General features: G+C 39.8%; 1 protein-coding gene across 1 annotated transcript in view; it reads left to right on the forward strand.

The window, feature by feature from the left end:
- Positions 1-1,346: 1,346 nt before the first annotated feature.
- Positions 1,347-19,575, forward strand: part of ITGA2 (integrin subunit alpha 2) — a 79,495-nt gene continuing 61,266 nt past the window's right edge. The window contains exon 1 of the mRNA XM_039869918.1: positions 1,347-1,869. Coding sequence (XP_039725852.1) covers positions 1,431-1,869 — 439 coding nt within the window. The 5' untranslated portion in view covers positions 1,347-1,430. The remainder of the gene's footprint in view (positions 1,870-19,575) is intronic.

The raw sequence follows: 19,575 nt of genomic DNA on the forward strand, positions 1-19,575 counted from the left end.
GATTTATTCTGTACCTCATGCCAGTATAATGTTAATTCATCCAGTTCTGAGCACAAAAGCAAAGGGTGCGTTTTCCTCTCCAGTACTCAAAGACAAAGCACAAATTCCTGTCTCTCATGAAGAGAACTACCCTGCCTCCCAAATAAGGTTTGTTCCAAACACTTACTCACATTTCTGTGAGTCAGAAGGAAACAGACAGATATTCATCTCCCTGAAACCTGGCTGACTTCCCACAAGAAGTCTGTGAGGAGAGCCTAGGTTGGGTGTCAGGGTTAGAGAGCGGCCACCTAAGAGCTCACAGGTGTTATCTGGAATCTTAGTAAGCAGGTGAGTACCATAGACAGGTCAGAAAAAAAAGGCCTTCAAGTGTTTGTCAAGATTAGTAAGTAGAGTTAGTCAGTGACACGTAAGAAAACAGCTAAGAACTGGAGGCTATACATTTTGGGTTCAAAGGTAATGAGTTTATAATCATGACTATAAGCAGTAACATATGATAAAAACCAATTTAATACTTTAAAAATTCAAGACTCTATCCCTAACTGTGGTAAAGGGAGCATTTGATTTTCACCAGTTAAGTCTTTCCTACCTTGAAACACTTTGCTTTCAAGTGACAGTATCCTAAATATCCCATCCTGCTCACAGTACCAGTTCCACAAAGATTTGGAATGGTATTAATAATAATGATTAGACTAATAATTAACAATAGACTAAGTATTAAAACACTTGATTACTTCACAAAAGCAATCATTGGAAGAATTCAACAATGTACCGGGAATTTGTGGGTGGAAAAATCAAATTTAAAGAAAAGTGAATATCCTCTTCTCAGGTCGGTGAGTAAAAAGCTCAGATATGGTTATAGAATATTCTCTTTCCAGATATGAGACTGAAATGACGGAAGAAAAATGGTCACGGTGTAATACAAAGAGAGTCACCAGTCCACATATGGGTTCTCTCGGCATCTTGAAGTAAATCGCTTAAACTTAGTAAACAAATCAGCTCTTTATTATCTTGGAGAGGCATAAATGAGGATTTATAACCACACACGCACTACACACACACACACACACACACACACACACACACACACACACGGCGCTCTTGCAGGTCTGGCTTAAATATCACCTCAGATAATCATAACTTGTGAGCAGACCTTTCTTGATGAGTTAGTTTCTAACCTGGTCATTCTGCGCTTATTTTTGGCCTTTTCTCCGCCCACTTGGAAAAGGCAGAGAAAGGCACGCACCGCGCAGCCCCAAAGAGCTGTGGCTTAGGGCTCGCGGGTCCCCCTGCCCTTTCACCCACGCAGAGAGCCGGGAGCCGCAAAGGGCTGCAGAAGGGCCAGGGTTCTAACCGGACCCGGGGGGTTTCCAGCGGGCGGGCGTCAGGCTGTCAGAGGGCGGGGTGGTGACAGGCCGGCTCTCGCCGGTCGGATGTGCCCAGCCAGTCCCGTCCAGGGCAGGAAGTCTGCCAGGCGCGCGGTCCCCATCCCCGCAGCTTCCGGGATCCCCGGGCTGAGACCGTGTAGGGGAGTTAGGGTGCGGTTTCCGGGGGTGTGGAGGAGCCCAGGTGCAGCCCGCAGGCTGCAGGGCCGGGGTTCAGGGAGGGGAGCGGGGGCGGGGCAGATGTGGAGTTTGCCAAGGCGGAGGGGCGGGCCGGGGCGGGCCTTGGCGCTCCGGGAGCTGCCCAGCAACTTTTCCTGGATCTCACCCGGGCCGGGGAGAGAAGCCTTCGAGACAGTTTCCGGAGAGTCTCCTGGTGCTAGGGTCCCTGTGCAATCCCAGAGCAGCTACAGTCCCCGGGGCAGGCTCAGGATGCGGCCAGGACAGAGAGGGGGCGCGCCGCTGCGGCTGGTGTTAGTGCTCAGTCAAGGTAAGCGAGGAGTTGGCTCCGCATGGGCTCCTAGGGGGACCTGCGCGGGTTCCGAGGGCAGGAGGGAGGGGTTATGCGGGACCTGGGTGCAGGTAGCGCGCGTCTCCGCTCTGATTCTGCGTGGACCCAGGCTCCCAGGTACCCCGAGACCGATGCAAAGAGACTCTCCATCCCCGCTCTCCCCCGCCTGGTGTCCCCATTAAGGCATATTTCACCCTGTCTGTTAAGCACCCTTCAAAGTCAACTCAGTTCGAGCTTTGATTTTATGCACACACGCACGCACACGCATGTATAGAAAGAGTGGAGATTAGGACTCCCGGAGGTCGGGAGTTCTGCAGCCTGGCTTGGACAGGTGCGTGCCAGGCCCGAACCAAGGGGTTCTACGGGTCCTGGAAATCCAGTTCTGGGCGGCAGCCTGCACCTCCTAGCGTGATGCCCGGTGGCTTTACCGGAGCCTGGGAGCCCCAGATGCTGCTGACTTTTCAACCCACGGATGTGAATATGGTCTCTATTTCTTCAGGACGCAGCACTGATATTTCTTGCCATAGGGTGTGTAGAAAAACCAAGCGCCTCTTAAATACTTGGCAGAGGGGGGAATTCTTCCTTCCCTTCTGCCTTCCTCTTATTGTAACGTCGTCTGTTCAACGAATGTAAACTCTGGCCAGGAAAAGTTCTTTCCACTTTCTGGATCTTGGCAGCCACAGCAAGAGAAGTAACCGAGCTGCATCACCAGCTGCAGTACGGTGAGCGTGCGGCCCGCCGATTGCCTGACTTCTTTCGCACTAAGTTGAGAAGTGAGGCTGGGGGTGCAGGGCGGCTGCGCGACCATTATGCATCTGGAGTACCTTCTCCAGACGTTCTCCAGAGCCTAATGTGTACTAACTTTAAGAATTATACTTTACTTGCAGGGAAGGGGGGGGGGGTCACATTTGTATTTTGTGGTTTGCACAGCCATCAAAACAAAAACATGGTCTCTGATTTTCAAATGTTTTTACAAAGAAGATAAATATTTCCTAAACTGTGTTTTGAGGCACTTAGTACCAGTCACTATTCTTTACAGTGGAAGAAACCTAGTCCAGATGACCCTGTAGCATTTTTCCAGGTCAGAGAGAACAGAGAAATAGCCCCACCATTTGGCCGCCATCAAGAGTAGGCATTCCTGGATTTTCTGTCTAACCTTGTGTCTTGTGCTTTTCTCCTAGGCCCCCCAAGAGTATTTTGAGGGGCCATCAACCCTAACCTAGGGCTTTCAGGCAAAGTTGGATTCATATTGAAAACCAGGCCCTGGAATACCAACCTTCCCAAGTGCTAATAGACATTTAATTCCAAGCTTTTCATCTCTCTTTAATTGCCCATTATTAACAGAAGCTATGGAAACATAACATCATTTTTCTTATCTTGGAAGTGTTGAGGCTTGTTCTTTAAACAGTAATGAGAAATACTTTAGTGAAACGTGTTGCTTTAAGGCATGAAGTCAGATACAAAGATTTTTAACCTGGCATTAGTACATCAGGACAACTCAGTGTGAGCAAGCAGAGGTGATCTAAAATGACACATGTAAAAATATTTTGTATACTTATTTCTTCCTCCTGCTCCAGTTATTGGCATACTCAAAGAACAGATTTCCTCTTAATTCAGGATGGTCATAATAAAGCTTTGCCATTTGAGATATCAATCGAGGTTCCTAGGGAAGCAACATCATTCTTTGGTACCACAGATATCCAAGATTACCATGAATAATTGAAATTTCTAGGTCAGTGAGAGCTGAAATTTTGTATGGCATTACCCTACATGTATAGGATTTTTGAGGATTCATATTACTATACACACATACATAGTTGTTTATAAATTATAAGCACATACAATTGTGTAATATAAATACATACCTAAAATTAAAATGTTAAAGATATATATGTATGTGTGTGTTTACACATCTCCAGCATACATGCCAACTGCTGAAGAAACTTAAAATCCTCAAATCTCATTTTAACAGTTAGATTTAAATTTACTTTCCATAAACCTCCTTATAGTATTTAAGAAAAAGCAGTCTCATAGTTTAGTTCCGTATTTATCACCTTTCATTAATCGTTCTTTTGTGTAAGTGCCTACAATGACTGAAATGGTAATCAGCAGGTTGAGGATGGAAAAGAAAGACCGTAACAGGCCTAGATGATCCATAAACAAAATAATAGGTCTACAGAGGCAAGAGAAACATAATTTTTAAATGCCCGCCATCACTTACATTCTCTAGAATGTTGCCAGGCCAAGGGTGGTTCTAGGTTTCTTCTCTCTCTACCTCTGGTACCCTGGCCAAGAGTCACACCCTCTTTAATGAATATTTTCAAATCCTCTCCCTCACTTCCCCTCAGGCTGTGACTATTCTAATTTCTCTGGTAGTTAGCAAGTCCTCCTTCTAATATGTAATTTGGCAGCTCTTTCCTCCTGAAACACCCTCCAACTCTGGCTTCTGTTCTCTCTGTTTTTCTCTTATCTTTCCAGCTGTTCTTTCTTAGTCTCCTTCACAGGTCCATGTGTTTGGCCCAGTCCTTGGTGGTGTTTGCAGAATTCCATCCTGGAGCCTCCTTTTCATTCCACCCGTTCTCACCCTGCTAGTTACAGTTCGAGTCAGCATCTCCAACCAGACTTCTCCACTGACTTCCATATCCCTATTTTTATCCGCTACCAATATTTCCACTTAGATGGAATTATTGATGTATAAGCACGTCAAACTCAACATGTCCTTAACTGAAGTTAACACTGTCCTCCAAAATTTTCTCTTAAATTGCCTTCTGTTGTTGAATGGCAGCATTCTCATGCAAACACTAAACCAGGAATCTTCCTTGTTTTCAGCCTCACAGCCAGTCTCCAAGTTCTGTCCATTCTCCCCAACTCATGCAATCTGTGCTACCACCCAGTTCGGACCCTTGTTTTTTTGTGTCTCCATGACTATAGTTTTTAAACTGGTTTTCCTTTTCCTGTGTCTATCCCTCCAGTCTACTTTCCTCATTGTCACAAATATTATCTTTCTAAACATTTATCTGTATCTAGCAGCTCCTTGCTTCAAACGTTTGGTGGCTCCCTATCTCACGTAGGGTAAAGTCCAAATTTCTTGGCATGTCAGAAAAAGTCCTTTGCCATCTGGCTGCAGCTTAAATGTACAGCCCTTTCTCTACTACACCCCTCCCTCCTGTACACTCTTACACATGGTACTCACACCACTTATGCACACATAATACACCTCCCCCCGCCAAAGCCATATATATATATACACCTATATATACCCTTCTGCATTCTGACTGCACCTGATCATACCACATTTAGTGTTAGGATATTTTCCAAACTATTCTCTTAGCCTTCACCTCCTTGATAGGTTTTTCTCTCATCTCTTTGCAACTCATCATTGTCCCGTGTTACAAGAGACAACCTCATGTACAATTTTAAAGGAGGGAATCTCTCATTTCCCCTCTCTCTCCTTATCTTCAGCTCCTCAACAGCCTTTGACCACCCTCTGATAAAGTAACTCCCCTCCTCCCATGGCTCTCCAACTACCAGTGCCCAACCCTAATTAAGCTTTGATCTTTTAAGTAACTGGTTCTCCAGCCACTGTTTGATTTAAATTCACAGATTGGAGCTCAGGATTTAGTATTTAAAAACAATTATTCATATGTTTCTGATGTACAGCCAGGTTTGGAAGTAACCACTTAAATATTAGCACTGCATCTCCTTTTTCCTAACAAATTAAAATTCTGGTGTTGCCTATACCACCTTATTGTGAGATGACCACCAAGACAGGTAGATTTCAACATCAAGAGTCAGTGAATGTGTCAGTTTGAATGAATTCCATCTAAAGTGGGTGATGACTGCTCCTGTCTTAATGTGCAAATAGCCTTGGGCATATTAAAAGGGAGAGGTCTCTTAATGTAAAGAGATGAGCTTCTAATGATGGAATTTTAGACATTCAGCAAAAGAAACACATTTAGTCAGTGTAGCAAAAGATAAAGAATTTCAAGAAGAATGGGGAAAATATTTGAGACCAAAAGTATCATCCTGACATCACGTAAATGTTACCACTGAAGTCACAAGCTTTAGTCTGGACTATCCGCCCTGCTTAACTTGAGATATTACTGAAAGAGTCAGCACTGCATAAGAGAGAAAGAATCGTGGATGGCTGTCACTCTGATCATTAAGTCAAAGATGTAGAGGATTTTGTGGTTGGTTGGTTGGTTTCTTTTTCCTTTCAGTTGTTATGGTGACTAATGAATTACACGGAAGTGAACACATAAAACTATGGCTCTCTAAAAAGAAGAATCTTTATACCACAAATCCTGAGACATCTAGATGCTCTGTATGAAAGTGATTCCTATGATGCCCCTTCAGATGATCCACAGGTGCTTTGTTGATCTGGCTATAGTGAGGCAAGTGGTAGGCCCAATGTGGAACCATAGGAAACTTGAAACATGGTCCACAGAGGTTGCAATCTTATTTGAAAATCATGACCAAACATGAGGGATGGACACGGTCTCAGCCCCTGGAGGCTGCCTAACCAGATTTAGACCCTCTCATCCTCCGTTCTGACAGAAATCTACTTACCAGGTTACCCGCATCCTCTGTAGTACTTGGAGATCCAGGGGACTTTGAGGGGTTATAGGACTGAGCTAGTCCTCTTGGTCCCATACCTCTCGCTAGTGTCCCATATAGACAGGGGCATGTAATGCAACTTTAGCCACTGAGATGTGGGAGGAGATCTGCTCAGGGATTTTGGAGAAAGAACTGTTCACCCCTAAGAGAGACACTGGTTAAGAAACATATTGTCAGATCTACATGTGAAGCTTGGAACAGCTGTAATCATCTTGCAACCATGATGTCAGCTAGCTTGAGGATAAAGCCAACATACTGGCCTAGTGGAAAGACAGGGAGAAAGCAGGACCTTCATAATGTCTCTGTGTTTCTGATTTATTGAAATTTAGAGCCATTGTACCTCTTGATGTCATAAAAAACTTCCATATAATTTAAATTTCAATTATGTAGTTTTTGTTATGTTGTTGTATTGGCTATGTTTATATCATAGAAATGTAACATAAGTTCCTGTAACATAATAGTTGTCATATGATCTCATATAAGCAATTGCTAAACGAATGACACAGAACTAAATGTTGAGTTCAGAAGATGGAGAAAAGTCACAGTGACATATTTAAGTGTCAGGCCTCCAGAGAAGTCTTCAGGGGGGCAGGAAAGAATCGTTGCAATTCAGATCTACTGAATTGTAGAACTGGAGATCACAATCTCCAGTTCTCTCCCTTTTAAATAGCTGTGGATGATGACATGATAATATGCTGGTATAAGATATATAGAGAGTAACACAACCAGGAATAGGACCTAAGTCTCCTAGTTCCTGGGTCAGACATTTTAGATGCCTGAAGAGAAAAGGAGAAGGTCATTATGCTCAGAACACATTTTTCAGGGTATTCACAGAGAGAGAAGGCCGAGAGGTTAGCAGACACCCAATGACGAAGGGCCTTGTAAACCATGGTAAGGAGCCTGGATTCCATCTTGAGGACAATGGGAAGGATTGGGAGGGTGTTAAGCAGACAAGTGACAAGGTCGGATTGGCTCTAGTTTTAGTTTTACTTTAGTGTGACAATTGAGAGATGATGGTAGTAAACACTCAGATAGTGGCAGAAGGGAAAGATAGCAGGGGACAGACTTGAAAGATATTAAGGAAGAACGGACAAGATTTGGTGATTGATTTATTACGGTGGCAATGAGAGAGGAAGAAGATACGACTAAAGCCTAGGTTTCTGATGCAGACAACCCACTGGGGTGCCTTTCACTGAAACAGGGAATGCTGAAGGAAGGCAAGTTAAACGCAAAAGATGATTAGTTCAGCATGACAGATTGAATTTGAGACATTCAGGTATATAGATTTAGTTAGCAGATTGTTATATATAGTGGTGTTAGCAACAGGAGAGAGAGCAAGAGGGGGATAGAGATTTAGGAGTCACAAGCATCTAGGGAATACCTGAAGACATGGTATTGATGAGTCCGGCAGAGAGAGATTAGAAGATGCCTTTGGCCGGTACTCAAAGAAGTACCTCTAAGGGCTGGGTGAAAAAGAGGAGATGCCCAGGGAGAGAGAAGGAGCATCTAGAGTAGTAGAAAGAAGACTGTGGGAAGTATTTTGAGAAGGAGGAGTTGGTCACTTGGTTCAACTTCTTCACAAAAGTTAAGCAAGTCTGACAGCCTTGTGAAGGGCAGTATCCATGGACTGAAAAACATAGGAACCAGAACGAAGTGGGCTGAGGAGTAAATGTCAGTCAGGTCAGGAAATGGACGTGGTGTCATCAAGTTTGGCAGTAAAAAAGAGGAGCGGCCAGAGGGACAATATGGGAGCAACTGCCTTAAACAAACATGGGAAAGACTTGCATAAAGATTATTATAATGAGGGTTTTTGTTTTTGTTTTTTTTCACTTCTATTGCTTATGGTACTGCATGATACACTTATAATTTGTGAAAAATTCCATTGAGGCATCTGTATGTGGCAGGGTCCATAACACAAGAGAAACTAACCAAAGGAAGAAGGGGAGCGCTGGTGTCTGTGGAAAGGGCGCTATCACAAAGGGCAGGGGGAAACGTGGACGGCCGCAGCAGCAGCAGCTCTGCCCACAGAGGAGAAGGCACAGGTGATCAGGAGAAGGCGACGTAGGCTCTGGGATATGAAGTGGAGAGGATATTCACTGAGGAGAGAGGGGTAAAGCTGATCACGGCAAGCAAGGAGGGAAAGACGGCGGGCCTGTGGAAACGGGTACCTCCCACCCTCCAGTGCGGCTGCTTGATTGACGAGGGGGCGGTCGTACACAGGTTTGCTTCAGAACACACCTACCACACTAAAGTAGTTGTTGTTAATAAGCTTAGTGCTGTTTTTAGGGTGTGTAATATATAAAAATATTCTAATTCAGGTAGTAGAGTTAATGTCAGGGCTTTAGTTAGATTTCCTAAAAAATAAAGTTCTTCTAGAGCTATTTATGTTTCTCCAGCTAAACTTTTAACTCTTTATTTCTATCCAATATAATAAAGATCCTCAAAATGAAATTTTGAGAAATCATAGTCCCATGCAGCACAGAATTAGTGTTGGTTTTGAAAGATTCTACTAGTAAAATATTAATGCCTTTTATTCTGTGTAACTCAATGGTTTTCAAAGCTTTTTAAAACGTTTTCATTTAGTTATATAAATTATAAAAGAAATTAATGTCTATTCTTAATTTTGTTAAAGTTATAATTAGTCGAAAGTGCTTATATTTGTGTTTTATCCCATCTATGTCTGCTAACTCGTGTACACATAAATTACATATGCTAACCAGTATAAAGTCAAACTGCATATTTTGCTAATATTTTCAGGTCTATAGAATATTGAGACCGTTAATAATTTTCAAATATATTTTCCTTCTTTTGAGAGAGTTGTCTGTTCTGTTCCCCAAACAGTTCGTAAACCTGTGCAGTTTTGTCAGTGAAGATTCCTACATTATTACTCTACGCTCTGAAAAGATAACTGCAATTCTTTCTTAAAATGACTAGAGACAGTTTTTACTGCAGAAGCTGTACACAACTCCTGATCACTGAAAGGCTTTCTGTATAAAAATGAGGTTAATGTTTAAACAGAGCAGTGGAAGTAAAAGAGTGATAGACACTGTATTGTCAGTGTAAGAGATTATTTCATTGTGTTTTTGAAAAGCGCGAGCGTAGCTATTGCGCCGTGGATGCCATGAACATTGGCAGTTGTCATTCATTTGGAGGTGGCCTTTGTCTGTCTTTATGCAGGTCTGATCTCATTTCCATGGATACCATGTAGAAATGCAGACTGAATACAAGCTGGCTTCTGGTCCGTTCGGTCAGATAACTCTATTCCAAATCGTTTACCAGTTACCCCAGGTCCTTTAACCAAATAGCTACTTAGATACTTGTAAGAGTATGAACACTAAACCTTCTGGACTATATAACCTTTTCAAAACCATATTCTGAATGCTAGTGCATAAAATAAATATTTCAGAATAATTGCCTTAGTTTTCTGTGTACTTATTAACGTTCCCTAGGGAAAAAAAGAAAAAAGAAAAATTTAGCCTTGGAAATTGCGATACTTTTATGAGACCTTTATTTTCCTTTCAATGTAAAAATGTAATAAATGTAATTTAAAAAGTCTTAACGCAAGATAGAAATATGATTAAATAAATAATTTATGTAAATGTCGTAGTGTTTTAGTCCATTCTAGTTGCTCTAACAAATTACCACAGACCGGGTGACAAGTGAAATTTATCTCTCACGATTCTAGAGGCTGGGAAGTCCGAGATCTAGGCGCCAGTGTGGTCACCTTCTGGTGAGAGCTCTCTTCCTGGTTCATAGCCAGTGGCATCTTTTTGCTAAGTCCCCATATAGCAGAAGGGGCTAGGGGTTCTCTCTGGAGCCTCTTTTATAGGACACTAATCCCATCATGAGTGTGAAGGCTAAGCACTTCCCAATGCCCTACTCCTAAAACCGTCATCTTTGGGGGTTAGGATTTCAGCATTTGAGTTTGGGGGCGTGGACAGGGACACAAACATTCAGACCACAGCACATGGTAATCAAGAAATCCCTTTATTACTACAATATTTAATTTTTACCCCAAATAATCAGACTTCGTATATCAGGATCATTTTATAATTTTTTCTTATGGCTCAAGTGAGATATGATTAGACCTTTTTAAGAGTACAGTCCCATGGTCTCTTACCTTTGTCCACATTCTCTCTGAAATGTAATTTAGTCCCCAACCCCAATTCTGCACATCATTTAGATCTCAATTTCTTTGAGGCTCAAGCCTTCCAAACCCCTAATCCAGTCTGGGTGTCCTCCTCACATGACACTTTCATAACAGTTGTCACCTATTTCAATCATTTGTTTACTTGGCTGTAACTCCTACAGATTGCAAACTCTAAAAAGACAGTGCTCATGTCTTCTTCACTGTGCCAAGTTGAATTTTGTTGAGTGAATGATGAATGCATAAGACATGTATGACAGCTACTATAACACAGATTAAAGGCACATTTTCTGAATGAATGCCAAGCTGAGAACTTCCTACTTCTTTCCAATTAGTATATGCAAAAACCCCTATATTTGCAGGCTTATCTGAATTTGCTAAAATATTCCTTTACTTGATAATTTTTTCACTTCTCTGACAAAGTTTGTTTGCTTTTGAAATGTTTCTCTTTTGTCTTGAAATGTCTAACTCGAATGGCTGTTTTGACAAGTAACAAGATGAACAGAAGTATTAGGACAGTGCAGACATCTTTTTTCCCCTTTTCATATTCTGAATCCTTTTCTGTTCTCACGGTTTATCTTTAACTTGACTCTCGATGAAATTCTCTGAGATCACCTTCCATCTTAATTATCGTTATAGTCTCATGACCTAGCATAGAGTAAGTGCTCAGAAAATGATTGGTAAAAAAAAAAGTTAAAATAAAAATAAAACTAGAATTCTGGTAACTGTGAGGTAAATATGTTCATTTAAATACTAAACTTGATTAATAATTTCAGTTTATAGAAGCTATTCTTTATAAAGAAGAATATTTGAATATTTGAATAGAAAATGACACATACTAAATATTCATCTTAGAAAAAATATTTATATTTCTTTTGATATTTATAAATGTAAATGTAATTTTTTCATAGATATACTTGCCATTTATATAAAAGTAAGTTGTTTATTTGTTTTCACTTGAAATCTTTTGTATATACTTTTCCATATGGCTTCATATTTATAACTTTACATTAACGCATCCTGCCATGTCATGGTTAACTATTATCCCATTGTTGGGTATTTAGGTTGTTTCCTGTGTTTTTTTCTCTCTTCTGTAAATAAGCTGGCTATAAATATCATTGTACAAGAAATTTTTTCTTTTTTTTTCCTTTTGGACAATTTCCACAAGACACATTACTTGGTCAAAGATTGTGTGTATTTTTTAGCTCTTGTTGTATATTCAACAGTATAGTCCTCAGTAATGTGTGAATTTACTAATTTTACCAACATTAGATTTTAGTTTACTTTTTGTGGCTTTTTAAATTTTTTATAGTTTGAAGAATGTAAAGTGGTGCTTAATATTTATTTTACTTCTCATTCTTTCTATTCATCAGGGTATATTTTTTATGTTACAATTTTTAAATCTCTGTCTTTAAAAATGTGTAGATTAGGATGTATTAAAATTTGGGCCTAGAAAAAAACCTCGAGATCATCTCATAAATACCTCATTTTTATAATAACCATCTTTTATAAAATGACAAAAGTCCAGGACTCTAACGTGCAGTATGCTTTTCATCATTGCAAGATGCCCTTCAGAATTTCTTCTAAAAATTTTGTTGACAAACTTCCCTTTGTCACCTGTTTCCCTAAGGCTGATTATAGTCCATTTTCACTTGAGGAGTAGCAATCTTCTAGTTAAAATTTCCATATTTCCATGGGTTAGAACCTTTTAGGGGGAGAGAGAAGACATTCTCTTTGTCAGAGGATGTGACTTTGAGTTACTGAATTTGGAGATTGTTCTGGTTAGCTATTGCCATGTAACCAATCACCCTAAAACTTGGCTTAAAATGAAAACTATTATTTGTTATCTATCAATGGTTTCCTACGTAAGACTTTAAGAATAGCTTGGCTGTGCAGTTCTGGTTACTGTCAGAGGGTAGGGGCCTCTATCTTTTCATGTGGTTCCTAAGGTGGTCTCTCCTCCATGGCCTTTGTCTAACCTAGACTCAGAAATCATGCAACTTTATTTATCCATCAAAACAATTACAAAGTTCTAGATTCTGTGGGAGAGAAGACTTATTCTGCCTCTTGATGGGAAAATGGTCAAGTAATTCCCAGACATGTTGTTAAACCACCTCAGTAACTTAATCAACTCGATGGTGCTTACAAGGCTGTTCATTACTTAGATCAGTGTTGCTAGATTGGCATTATTGATATTTGGGGCCAAATCATTATTTCTGGAGACAGAAGGTGGAGAGGTGCTGGAGGGGCTGTCCTATGCATTATAGGATGTTGAGAGGCATCACTGGCCTCCACCCACTAGATGCCAGTAGCCACCCCCACACACTCACAGTGTGACAAACAAAATTGTGTCCAGACATTACCAAATGCCCCCTGAGGGACAAAATTGTCCTCCCTTGAGAACCACTACACTAAATAAACATATATTAAGCATATTTAATGTTCATGGAATTATGGAAAGAACTCCATCTCTGAAGAATAAGTTAAATGCCATTTTTCTGGGTGACTTTGAATAAGTCACAAGCAAACAATTCCCTACCTTACTGGGCCATTGGGAAGATCAAATGGGATTATGAATAGAAAAGCAATTTGCACAGACTAAAAGCATATGTGGTTATTTTTTATAAAACTCTATAAATGTGACATTCATCCATTTTTGTCTTCATTCATTTTTTAAGGGACCGTTACATGCCTATCATATGGCAGTAGAGTATCAGACATTGTGAGAGTTGCAAGATTGAAGGCAGCCCCTCCAGGAACTCTACTTTCCTCTTCTAACACCACCTGTGGAGGAGAATTTTAACACCTAGATCCTTATTGAATGTAAAATTTGACACTCAAAACAAAGACTTAAAAAAAAAAAACTGTATTTTTCTGTCTCAATGAATGCAAGGGGAATGTTGTACCACTATATCCCAAAAGCAGTTGTAAGGGTCACTTTGTGTTTTTGGTTTTTGCACATTTTTTTTTTTAAGCATTATAGCCATAAGCCAGATATTATAGAGCTTAAGTCTGTACACATGTGCGGTCATTTCCAAAAGGCCTACAATTTCTAAGTTTAGCTGCCTTTTTTTTGAGAACAGTGGGGAGGACTTTCTACATTATTTCTGCATTACTGTACTTACAGCATGAAGACAATGCTATTGAAAATGACTTCCTGTCGCTATGTATGTGTTCAAACAATCCAATGCAACCTATGACTATTTTTCCGAAGTCATACATATTCTGGGTAATGATTAGCTACACTTTAGAGTTTGAAGTCTATTTTCTTAGTTTCAAAGTCAGGGTCTGAGTAACCTCCACTTCCTGCTTGTGTGGCTTCCTGGAGGGTCCAAGGACTGATAATGTTTTCTTGGCTTTTGTGGTGTGTATTGAGTATGCCTCAGCAAAATGCAGCAATATGTCGCCCTCCTATCCATTATGTAGCAGTTCTCAGAAACTTAAGTGGAAATTTATTCAGGATATGTTTTTCATGTTAGAGGTAAAGTTGGCATGCCTTTTAAAAATTCTCAAAAAATATGCTGTCTTCAGTAACACACGATGATATTAATAGTAAAAAAAAAAAAAAAAAATATAATTTCTCATCAATTGCTAGGCATTGAATTGAGCGTTTTATATGCATCATCTGATCACAATGAAGAAGGCACATATATAGTACCTATTTCACAGATAATAGGATGAGGAACTTGCCCAAGGTCACAGATCTGTTCTTAGGCACTATAATATACTATTGGTCTTGCCCAGTATGTGGATTTTTCAGTTTAAAAAAAAAAAAAAAGCTTATACTTCTAGCACTGGCATACTTCTGCCACTCCATCACCCCAAAATATAGCCAATCTTTTTTTGGGGTTCTCCTTAGCTAGGTAAAAAGCAAAGTTAAGTGTTCTCTAAAATTCTAAATAGAAATAAAATGTGTGCATATTTGTATGTGCATATATGTATACATATTTATTAATGTATCTTTTAATCCATTTATCTACATATCTTATCAGTAGTCTGCATTCAAGCATCTTCTTTTGAATAAGTCCAGAATTCTGAGAATTTATATACTAAACTGTCTTTATTAATTTCCCATTATATGTACAACTTATTGTTAGGGGGAAAGGTGAAACAATCTTCAATCTATTTGTTAATTCCATTGGTTATTATTGATCTACAATGAAGTGCTGGTCTCTATTCCAAGTACTAGGAAATACAGCAGTGAAAAAAATAAACAAAATCCCTACTCTTAGGGATGAAGGCGGATTTACCATAAAACAAGTGACACTTAAGCTGCAGAAAGCCTCACTGTGCAGGCCCCTTTCCATGTGTTCACATGGCCTTCACAAAAGTTAAGATCATTGATTTTTTTGTACCCTAACATAATATGTTTCAACAAAGGCATCAACAACAAATTGGTTAAAAAACATCAGTTCAGAGAGTTTCTGGAATAATCCCTGTAAAAGAAAACTTGAGGAGCCTTGAAATATTGTAGCTCTTGTATGATAATAGCAAAGAATTCTAAACACTTACATGACATTACAAACAAGGGGTTATGAAAAAAAAACAGGAAATTAACTATAAATAATAAAAAATTAAAAATTAATTTACTATGCCAGAATAAAAATTGAATATTTTTACAGAATATTACTTTATAGAGTTATACAATGAAGATATGAACAAAAGATATAGAGCCAAAATCTGTAGGAAAAAGGTATAACAGAAGTGTGTTAGGCAATCAGTAAAATGTATGTTATTTTGGGGGAAGAGGGCAGATTTTTTAGCTTTTAAAAATATATAACTTGCTAGGATTGCTTTTCTTGTTCTAAATGGATATTTAATTTTATATCTAAATTTACTTTATAATTTTGTAGTATTTTCTTTAAAGAGCCACTCTCCCTCAAATTATAGAAGCTTTAATCCCTACAAAATTTAGATCTCCCCGCCTACAGATTCTAATGGGGGAGACAGACAAATTTATATTTATTTATTTATTTATTTATTTATGTGTCTATATATGTATATTTATATACATACATACATAAATATGTATATATAAACATATGAGGTAGTGATACTCTATTAAGAAAAATATAGCCAATTAGGGGGACAGAGATGGTGGGCAGGGGGCGAGAAAGGGGAAAGTGTTATTTTACATGGGGGTTATATGTTATCTAGTTCTATATAACAACTTACCACACATGTAGTGACTTAATACAATGTTCATTTATTACCTCACAATTTCTGTGGGTCAGGAACTTGGACATGGCCTTGCTGGGGACCTCTGCTTTAGGGTCTCTCACAAAGCTGCAGTCAAGGTCTTGGGGCTGGGGTCTCATACAAATGCTTAACTGAGGAAGGATCCACTTCTGCTTATTTTGATTATTGAGAGAATTAATCTTCTCCCAGGCTGTTGGACTGAGGGCCTCGGTTCCTTGCTGGCTCTCAGCTAGAGGCTGCCCTCTGTTCCTTGCCATGTGGGCCTCTTTGCTTCATCAAAGCTGATAAGAGAGAGCTCTGCTAGCAAGATGAAACTTACAATACTATGTAATGTCATTGCAGAGGTGACATCTTATGACATTTGAGTCTATGTTTTGAATCTTCAATTCTATTGGTTCAAAGTCATAGGTCCTGCTCTCAAGAAAAGAAGATCACACAAAGGCATGAATAACAGGAGATAGGAATCAATGGGAATCCCAGGCCACCCCAGGTAGTGAGGAAAGTTAGCTCTGATAGATTGATGTTTTTTGATGCAGAATCAAGAAAGCAGTGAGAATGAACATGACGCTTTGTGGGAAAAATAACTATTTTTACAAAAAGCCTGAGGTCAGAGTGTGTTTAAGGAAGAGCCAGGAGTCCAGCTGAGTGAGCTAAAGGGATAGAGTAAGAGGCGAGGTCAGATAGGTGGCGGGGAGGGATGATCGTGTAGCTATCTGGGCAAAATTTACACATGAGAACAGCTGAGTAACATCTGGAGGTAGTACACCATAATAAGAGATACAAATGGTGAGTATCAAGGGAGTTAGAAGAAGAGTATGTGCAGGCTAAGATATCAGAGACCACCCCAACCCAAAGTTTATAGAGAAATGATCTGTGAATAGAGATATAATAGAAGAAATACTAACTTCAGTTATGCCTGTTGTTTCCACACATTGCCTGAAGGTATGTATGTAAGGCATATCTTGTTACTGAGCAAGTTATTCAACAGGCACTGACTTGCTAAATGCACAAAAATGCCACTGAGAGAGAGAGAAAGAGAGGAGTTTCTGCTTTCACATAGAAAGAATTTAGGAAGAAATAGAAAGTGAATTGAGCTGGTGTTCCTAGTAGTTCTAGTTCTCTCAGCCGTTGGGAGACCATGAGTCTAACTCACCCTCCAAAATCCTTATTTAGAAAAAAAAAAAGAGAATCTATTGAGTTGTTAGGAAGGACTAAGTTATAATAAGTGGACTTAAGAAGCAATTGCAGTAGATTTTCATAGATGTTCATAGCCTGCAAGATCAAAACATGTGAAAAGGCCTCAAAATCATCTAACTCCGTCCCACAGTACTCCAAGGCTTGATGAAGTTACTTTGTTACACACTCCCAAAAAACTTGAATTTTTTTCCACACAAAATATGAACCCTAAATGATAGAACTGTCATTAGTATATATCTCTCCTGTATTTATATATGTGCATGATTGTATTGACAAAATTGTCTGTGAAACTCAGAATAGTAAATTGAAATTCTCTGGTATAATCTGATTTTCCCCTGTCTTAATCTGCTGGGACTGTCTTAAGAAAATACCACATACTGGGCAGCTTTAATAACAGAAATTTATTTTCTCACATTTCTGGAAACTAAAAGTCCAAGATCTGAGGGGCCATCAAGGTTGGTTTCTGGAGAGACCTCCCTTCCTGGCTCATAGACCACTGCCTTCTTGCTGAGTCCTCATGTGGCCTTTCTTCTGTGCATACACACACATTGATGCTCTCTCTCTTATTTTATGGACATCAGTCCTATCAGATTAGGGTCCCACTTTTATGACCCCTTTTTATCTTAATTACCTCCTTAAAGGTCCTGTCTTCAAATACTGTCACATTAGGAGTTAGAGTTTCAATGTACGAACTTGGGAGGGATGCAATTCATCCATAACACCCCCTTAGGCTTAACAGTATATTAATAGGTTTATTTCTGGCTACGGAAGTGATGCACATATTTCTTTGATATGAACACAGAGTAATTGTCAAATAAATGATATATGCGTATGCTGTAAAAAAAAAAAAAGTGGCTACAAATCATAAAACAGCAAATTATTACCTAGATATCAGCTGAAGTCTCTCTGCTTCTTAAAATTGAAATAAGATTTATTCAAATCCCTATTCCACCCTTGTCCTTCTCCAAATTTTCAGGAAATATCCATTTTCATTGTCATTTAGCACACAACTTCCTGACTGCAGAGTTTTTGTTCTCCACTCTGTCAGCCTGGTATTTGATTTTACCCTGTTGCAAGCCAATACATTAGCCTGTTACTGTTTCATGGATGCTCGCCGATGCCATGAGATTCTGGAGTCAGAGAAAATGGACTTTATTACTCGCAGCACAGCAAGCGGCATGAGCATGGGCATGTTTACATCAGTTCCCCTTGCGCTTCCCCATGAGGTCTCACGGTGGCTACATGAAGGGGTCCAAAAGGTGCCGACATACACAGTAGGGTGCATTAAGGGAGAAGATCACTGGGCTTGGTAAACCTGCTGTTTTATAGCAAGAATGCGGCAAGCCTGCTGTTTGACTGGGGTGGGGATTTCACCTCATCCCTCCAGGCTGCTGGCTGCACCACATCCCTAAGAAATGGCCCAGGTAAACAGTTGTCAGGATCTTTACATTCTTCACATACCATGTATTGAATTGAATGGTGTCCCTTCCAAAAAAAAAAAAAAAAAAGTTATTTTATGTCCTAGTCCCCAAAATCTGTGACTATTACCTTATTTGGATAGAGGGTCTTTGAAGATTGCCTTGTAGAGACCGTTGGTAGAAGCATGAACATCAAAGCCACTTCCAGTATGTGCTCAGAGGAATTGAGGAACGTGTCATTGGAAACTGGAGGAAACCTGTTCTTTATTATATAGTGGCAGAAAATTTGACTTTAGGTGTCCTACGGTTGTGTAGAAAGTGGAAATTTCAAGCAACGAACTCAGTTATTTAGCTGAGGAGATTTCCAAGCAAAATGTTGAAGGTGCAGCCTGCTTTTTCCTTGCTGAATGTAGCAAAATGCAGAAGGAAAGAGATAAATTGAGGAAAGAACTGTTAAACAGAATAGTACTTAGTGATCTGAGAAAGTCTTAGCCTATCCAAAATATACGTATATATATAAGTATATGGTATTAGGAGCCTCATTCAGAAAGTGTGTTCTGAAAAGAAGTCTAAGCAAGTGTTGGTGGGAAACATTTTGCTGAACAGATTGGGCGTGTGATTCATAGACCCTCTCAGCCACCTCAGCAGAGGCCAGGAACAGAGATGGAGTTATCCAGGAAGGATCTCTGATGTGCTCTCTTGTCTAATGGCATTGTCCCCATGACATACACAAAAGACTCACCAGAGTTATAGGAATGTCATCTCAGCAGTAATATTGCCATCTTGGATTGCAGGAGACAGAGAAATAGAGGCCTGCTCAGCTGGTACAGTCTCAGAGGACAGAGCCTTGAGCAACAGAGGATTATTCTCAGGTGTTGAAACCTAATGGAATTTGACCCATGTTAAACTTTCTCAGTACCCGAGACCTCTTTATTTCTTCTAATTTCTCCCTTTTGAAATAGAAATGTCTGTGACATGCTGATCACACCACTATATTTTAGAAGCAGACAACTTGTTTTCTAGGTTCACAGACCCACAGATGGGGAGAAATTTTTCCCAGGACAGATCATACCTGGCATCTCACCAATACCTGACTTAGATGAGAGT

This window comes from Pteropus medius, unplaced genomic scaffold (genome assembly GCF_902729225.1).
Source record: "Pteropus medius unplaced genomic scaffold, Ma_sr-lr_union100, whole genome shotgun sequence".
In the NCBI taxonomy this organism is placed as follows: Eukaryota; Metazoa; Chordata; class Mammalia; order Chiroptera; family Pteropodidae; genus Pteropus; species Pteropus medius.